Consider the following 7,396-nt stretch of genomic DNA (forward strand, 5'->3'; position numbering starts at 1 on the left):
AGACACTGGATCCATCTGGTTGGTCTTGCTGACCACCAGTGGAGATGCCGAACTGGTCAGGTTCGGTAATGTTCTCCAAAGTCTCGGCCATAGCTGTATCCAATTCTTCCAGGACTCACTAGGGATGCATCCAGCTTCTGCAGGGAGTCAAATACCAAGAGTTTGGAGAACAATGCTGAACAGCTCAGCATCTCCGATCAACACCCTTTATCTGCTCCAAAGGGAACCCGGGCCCTCCAGCTGTTGCAAAACTACAATTCCCATCATGCTTGGACAGCCAAAGCTTTGGCATGATAGGAATAGTAGTCTGGCAATAACTGGGAGGACCACAGGTTGCCCACCACTGATCTACTCTACTTGGAACCCAACACAGTATACCCTGCCAGTGATATGGTAGTACTTACACATTTTAAAACACAAGAAGCACCAATAAAGTACTGTTTAAATTGATTTTTTTGTTTTATTTTCTGAAGCTTATTCCAAACAGCTTGCCACGTTAAAGGCTACTATATCAACCTGGGCACAGCCCAATATCTATAGTTTAATTTAAGCAAACAAGCCTTGTAAAGAGACATTGATGAATTTCTTTTTGAGACCGCCAGCATGTTATAATATCATTAAGAGAATCAATATAGGAGAACAAACCCAATCGAGAACCTTTTTCCCCCTTTCATCCCTCGAAGACAAACCACTTTAAGGGGGAAGTCAACCTCAAGACTAAAGGGGGAAAAGTCGGTTTTACATGAAATCACAGATCGAAGTGACGACATGTTGGTCAGCACCTTCTTAATTCTTCATCAGGTCTTCAGAATTTGCAACTTTTTTTCTCAAATCAAAATATAGAAATATGAACCAAATGACAACTTTTTTCTTTTTTATAATAGAATATTTAAATATGAAACAAAACCAAAAAGTTTACTTATAGGCATAATGGCAGGAAACAAGCGGGGATGTTAAACTGTGCCCCCCCTCTCTCTCTCTCTTTTTTTTGCCAGTTGTTAGAAGTGAAGTATTAATACAAGTTACATCTATAAAGATTTTGTTAAGGATATTATTACACGTCAGCAACGTCGCATATAATCATTGTAAAGCTATTTAGAGCAAAACTTCAGGAATCTGTTTATAAGAAAAATAAAGGTTTTAAATACAAAGATATGTAAAAACAAACTAACATTTGCTTCCTCAAGCAAACAAACAAGAAACAAAAAAAAAAAAAGTTCTGTATTCCCGTATACTCATTCATATATTGAGGCAGTATTAAGGTGCTGGCAAAATCTTTTTTTATCGAAGACCAAGCCAAGGTTGTGTAGTTTTTGTTTTTTTATCTCAATCCTTTTTTTGCATGCATTTGTCCATAAAGTCTACAAAGATCTTGGGAGGATTTTTCGAGAAGACAACCTTGAAATAGACTGTCACAGTTCCAAAAAAAAAGAAAAAAAAAAAGACTAAAATTAAAGTCTTATAGGATATTCTATAGAAAGTTCACAAACTCGAGCTCTTGAGCTGTTTGAGTTTCTGTTTTAATTGTTCTCTTTTGAGTTTTAACTGTTCGTGCTCCCGTAGGAGTCTCCGCTCGTCTTCCTGCATGGAGATGACGTATTCCGTCGCCTTTTTGAGGATGACAACTTTGGGGGCTTTCTCGTTATTGGCTACTTCGGGGATCTGGTCTCTGAGAGCAAAGAAACTCAGTTTGAGTTCGTTTCGCCTCTGGCGCTCCAGGACGTTGTGCGTCCGCCGCTTGTCGTTCTCCTCGCTGTCCGACGACCTGGGGCTGGAGCACTTGCGGTTGTTGCTGATCTGTTTGAGGACTCTGGCGTTGCTTTCTAGCTTGGCCCTTTTGGAAGAGGGATAGTCCACTTTTGTTGAGGGAGGCGCCGCGTAGTTGTGCTGGTGGATATTCACATGACACCTTTTCAAGACTACGGGGCTGTGGTGGGGTCTGGACTGGTGGGAGTAGGAGTCGGGCTTCTTGGATGCAGTATATCTTTTCTCCACGGTGACCACATCAATCTCTTCTTCTTCCTCCTCGTCGTCCTCCTCCTCTTCTTCTTCATCCTCATCCTCCTGTTCGTCTTCTAGTAAAGAGATAATAAAACACAAGTTAGTAATGCTGAGCGTTGCACGAGCTGACAAAGAACAAGTCGAGAGATAAGTCATTGGCCGTAGCATTCTTAGAAAGCGTGCCGCCTCTCTGCCCTAAACTATCATTCATTGCCCAAACCACTTTCACTGGAAACCCCACCCACTACTGCAGTGCTGCAGATCTACAAAGCGACAACTTCCAACAGCTGTGAAAGATCAAGGATGAACGGGCTGAGCTATCTGCCACTACAGGGACCCCTCCCCTTACGCCAACATTGGGCACAGTCAATGGCTTCATGATCAAAACTACCCACCCCACCCCAAATAGGCAATGCAGCAGTTGTAGGCTAGAGTAACTCTTGTACTGTACTCACCAGATTCGGAGCTGCAGCCATTGATGCTGATGGGTGGCGTTTCCATATTCAGCTCCTGAACCAAACATTGAGAGCCAACTTTGGAAATGGTGTCATTCAATGGGTAAGGGAAGACCACCGAAGGGTCTATGCATTCAGAACTGGGATCCTGTAGGTATCCATTGCTGGTCCTACTGGTTCCTATGGGGCTGAGGTTCCCCTGGCAGGTAGGAGACTTCTGCGGGCTCTGCTGCTGCGGCTGTTGGTTTTGGGAGGATAAAGAACTCTCCTTCCTAGAAGCCTGGTAAGACGCCAGCTTTTCCGACACCACTTTCTCCAGCTTGGCCGCTGCCGAAAAGCCGCTCCACATACAGTCCTGGATGATGATGGACTTGACGAACGTCTCGTCGTCCTGGTCACAGATGAAGCTTTGGTTCACCATGTCCCCTCCCAGGAACTCTGTGACCAGCTCCAGCTGGTCAGTAGATGGAAAAAGGCTGGAGAAGCTGGGACGGCGGCTGGGAGAGCGTGGCGGGGTGGGCAAGAGCTCAAACTTCTTCCAGATGTCCTCGCTGGGGGCCGGGGGCTGCAGACGGTTGTACTGCTGCTGGTAGAAATTCTCGTCTTCGTCAAAGTAGAAGACAGGTTGCATAGTGTCATAATCCAGGTCGTAATTCCTGCTCGGGTAGTTGGAGTTCAAAGGCATTTTGTACTCCTTTACGGAAGACCTGCGAGGAGGAGAAGAAGACGGACATGTGATCAGACTGGAAGGAACCTTTAAAAGAAGTCCTGACAGTAACAAAGCCTGATCTGTCACTACCTGCTATGGAAAGGGATGGGAGGGGGGCTCAACTAGCATGGCAGTGATAGATCGCAGCCCAAAAACTTTCCCCGGGAACAAAGGGCTGAGTGTCAGCCGGGCACCTTCCAGGAAAAAGCCGGCTGTGCGGGGCGGAGGAATCACATGGAGACCAGTACAGCCCCGCAATACTACACCGGCCCCAAAAAGCCACATCCAGAGCTGCCACACTGACAGCCAGACAGCCATTTAAAGGGCAACCCACCATGCAGACCCCTGCACTATGACAGATCTGAAGCCCCCACCCCATTACCACACTGTCAGATGTCAGCACCCCTAATACTGACAGCCCCCCTATAGAATCAGTGACAGCCTCTAAACACACTGACAGCTCCCAAGATCGGGACAATCCGGATGGGGTGAAGAATAGAAGCCGGGATCCTTACCCCGCACACTCCAAGCCACTAATCCAGTCGGGTCACTTGTCGTAGATTTATTATAATAATCCAAACAATCCAGAAGCAGAAGCCGCAGCCGCCCTCCCCCCTAGATCCGGGCTGAGCACCGAGCTCGCTGCCGCAGACTCCACAGCACAAAGTGGAGCTGAGCGCAGGGAGCGGGCTATATATACCCCCCGAGCCGGCCTGTTCGCGCCAAATCAAGAGGGCGGGGGAAAGTGGGCGGGGTTTCGGCGTGTGTGTGTGCGGTAATGTACTACAGAGCCGGGCGTGGGGTTAGCCCCTTGTCTGCGAGCTGCTGCGGGGTGTCTGGGCGGGGCCGGCTCCCTGGCATCAGCTGCGGGCAGAGCGGACGGTCACGTGTCCCGCTCTGCTACATTGTAACCAACAGTTCTCCAAACGTTCTATATTTGTAAATATTCCGAAGCCGTTAGCGCTGTTGCCTGGAGACGGCGCCGGAGCCAGTCAGAGTGTACAGGGCGCGGACGGCGGGAGTCGTAGTCCCCTCGTGCCCGGATATAGGTGAGGTCATGGCATGTAACGGGCTCCTATGAGGCACAATTACTGGAAGTGATCGGGTTATGGCGCAGAGCCCGGGACACTGGCCGCCAGGGGGCGCTCACACTTCCTGCACCAACACTTTCTCCTGGGTGGATGCGGTGAAAGATTAACTGTTTCCTATCTCAGTGATATAAGAATCCAGAGCTATGGGCAGGGTATACAGGCCATGATATATATCCATATCACCTACATGTCCCCTATAGATAAATGTATGGGCCCTGACCATGTATAATGTATATCTATTATCAGGCATCCTAATCATATATAGTGTATACATGCCATCATATAGCATATATATGTATCATATAACCTACCCTGACCATGTATAATGTATATCCATCAGCAGCATTATATATATATATATATATATATATCATATAACCTACATGTCCCTGACCATGTATAATGTATATCCATCAGCAGCATTACCCTACATCTATGTTATAGATACAGACACCCTAACCATATGTAGTGTATACATGCCATCATATAACGTATATATATCATAGAACCTACATGTCCCTGACCATGTATAATGTATATCTATTACCAGGCATCCTAATCATATATAGTGTATACATGCCCTCAGGGTCATATAAAAGGATCACACCCTGTATATTATAACATAACCTACATATCCCCTATAGATAAATAAATGTAGGTGCCCTGTTCATGTATAATGTATATCTATCATTAGGCATCCTAACTATATATATATATATATATATATATATATATATATAGTCATTATTAGCATTTCCCTACGTGTTTTATAGATACAGATACACCAACCATTTATAATGTATGCCCATCATGGCTTCCATAGATAACTGTGGCTGCCCTGATAATGTATAATGTATCAGCTGCCTTCTGTAGATAAATGCAGGTTATTATTAGAGATGAGCGAACCTCTAGCATTCTCGAGTCCATCCGAACCCGAACTTTCGGCATTTGATTAGCTTGAAGTTGGATAAAGCCCTAAGGCTATGTGGAAATCATGGATATAGTCGCTGGCTGTATCCATGTTTTCCAGACAACCTTAGAGCTTTATCCAAGTTCAGCAGCCCCAGCTAATCAAATTCTGAATGTTCGGGTTCGGATCGACTCGAACCCGGTTCGCTCATCTCTAGTTATTATATCTCTTCGTTGAGTCTGACCCTATAAGTCGGCTCCTACAAGCAGTGCTAGGGATGGCGACTAACTTTTGCGATTCAAAAATTGCAGGCAGGTCCAGGTGCAACACAAAATTATTGGTGAATTGCAAGGGCAAGTGGCCCCCCGGCTATCACTGGCAAATCAGTCCAAATCTCACCTGCCAGAATCGCAAGTGGCGGTGCTGCAGGTAAGAGCGCCCTTGGCGTATGTTCACACATTCAGGTTTTTCTTGCAGTTTTTGTAGTCTTTCTTTTCTGCATGTCCTTCCCTTTCTCATCTTTGGATTCAGTCATTGTAATGCATTAAAGACCTGAATATGTGAACACTCCCCTAAGTGCAGCAGTATAACCCCTTATGGCCATGCAGTAATGCAATCGCATGGGGTTAAACTGGTGGCTGTGTCATGTAAGAGCGGAGGGCAGAGGACAGACCGCCCATGTGTCACTACAATCTTCATTCATAAAACACCGCAGGAATCCAGCTACTAAACCACAATGTCACTTTCTGCTTAAAGGGACATTCTATTTCTTCTGCGACATCTTACATATTATCTATCTATCTATCTATCTATCTATCTATCTATCTATCTATCGATCGATCGATCGTTCGTAGTTTACGCCAGCCCCTGGGAGTCTTCCATTGTGTGTAAGCAAAGTGACAAGATCAGGCTAGGCTTCCATGGTTTCCTATGATGCGACCACTCCTAGGACGCATTCATGAAGCAACATCGCCCCCTAGTGTTGGAGGGGGAGGGGCAGGGCGGTGAGCGATCGCAGTGCACAGACCTCACTTGGTGACTAAGGTAATTCAGGGTGAGGAAGGATGAAGCTGGATTATCATTCCAGGAAAATGGCCAAACTCCCTGCTCCCAAACAAGAGGAAAGAAGAGGTGAGCAAACAGTAGGATGAAAGAGTCCCACAGGGAGACAGCTCCTTAAAGGGACAGCCGTCCTTTACACTGAGGTAGCAGTCACTCCACTATGCCTTGTGTACATTACCCTTCAGCAACCTGTGGCTGTTGCATAACTACAACTCCCAGCATGCCCTGATGGTCAAATCAGAGCATGCTGGGAAGTCTTTAGTAACAGCTGGCAAGCCGCAGGTTGGTTATCACTTATGCTGCATTTACACAAAGCGATAATTCGCCCAATCGATCGTTTACCAATTTTGAAGCAACGATTTGGTTTTTATAACGATCAGCGTTTAGAAGAATAAATCGTTAGAAAATTTGTTAGAAAAATCGTTATTGCGATCGTTTTTAAGATCGCTTAAGCCCATCTTTCACATAGGGTGAATCTTTGAAAGACTGTTTACACGAAGCCATCTGCGAATTTTTAACAAGCGACGATTTGAGAACATGTTGAAAGATCAAAATGAACGATTTCTCGCTCGTCGCTTGATCGCTCGCTGTGTTTACACAAGCCGAATATCGCTCAAATGTGATCGTTATTAAGACTATTTCCAGTCCTCATCACAGTCCTTGGTGGTATATTCCTCCAGGTTGACGTGCAATACCACACACAGTCTGTAGACAGGGGTGGCGCTGTTTTTGGAAGAAAGCCAACATGGTTTTTCTAACCCTTTCATTAAATGTGTGATGTAAGTGTCGCCGGCTCACACCATGGCAACCGAGAGTCCCCGCCAGGCCAGCGCCTAAATATTAAACACCCTCACATATGAAGATTACTGGCGGATACGGGGGCACAGATGAGTGTGAGAAGTAGAGATGTCTTAGAAGTTCTGTCCTGAAAGTTTTATTTTTTGGGGGGTTAATATTATAGCCTATATCTGTGCCCCACTACCTGCAGCTGTTACACAACTACAACTCCCAGCATGCCCTGACAGTCTTTCTCACTACTGGAATAGATGATTACAGTATATGCAGATGTAGCAGAGCTGAATTTGTCACCTGATCCCAATCTCTTAAATAGCATTACAGGTGAACCTGCTAAATCAACGATCCCTAACTGGTGGCCCCTGAGCTCATG

At 45.7% G+C, this 7,396-nt stretch overlaps 1 protein-coding gene across 1 annotated transcript; it reads right to left on the minus strand.

The window, feature by feature from the left end:
• Positions 1 to 435: 435 nt before the first annotated feature.
• On the minus strand, positions 436 to 4,058 carry MYC (MYC proto-oncogene, bHLH transcription factor). Its single transcript, XM_069957104.1, has 3 exons — positions 3,681 to 4,058; positions 2,457 to 3,163; positions 436 to 2,075 (listed from the first exon to the last, which is right to left on the minus strand). Exons 2-3 carry the CDS (start codon positions 3,139 to 3,141, stop codon positions 1,483 to 1,485), a joined length of 1,278 nt encoding a protein of 425 aa, XP_069813205.1. The 5' UTR covers positions 3,142 to 3,163; positions 3,681 to 4,058; the 3' UTR covers positions 436 to 1,482.
• Between the last annotated feature and the right edge of the window lie 3,338 nt (positions 4,059 to 7,396).

This window comes from Dendropsophus ebraccatus, chromosome 2, assembly GCF_027789765.1.
Source record: "Dendropsophus ebraccatus isolate aDenEbr1 chromosome 2, aDenEbr1.pat, whole genome shotgun sequence".
Taxonomy (NCBI): Eukaryota; Metazoa; Chordata; class Amphibia; order Anura; family Hylidae; genus Dendropsophus; species Dendropsophus ebraccatus.

What these genes read in the sequence shown, in the direction of transcription:
- MYC (XM_069957104.1), bottom strand. Translation starts at nt 3,141, where the DNA reads ATGCCTTTGAACTCCAACTACCCGAGCAGGAATTACGACCTGGATTAT. An exon ending in TGGCTGCAGCTCCGAATCTG is followed by an intron (nt 2,076 to 2,456) that starts GTGAGTACAGTA and finishes TCTCTTTACTAG; the next exon opens with AAGACGAACAGGAGGATGAG.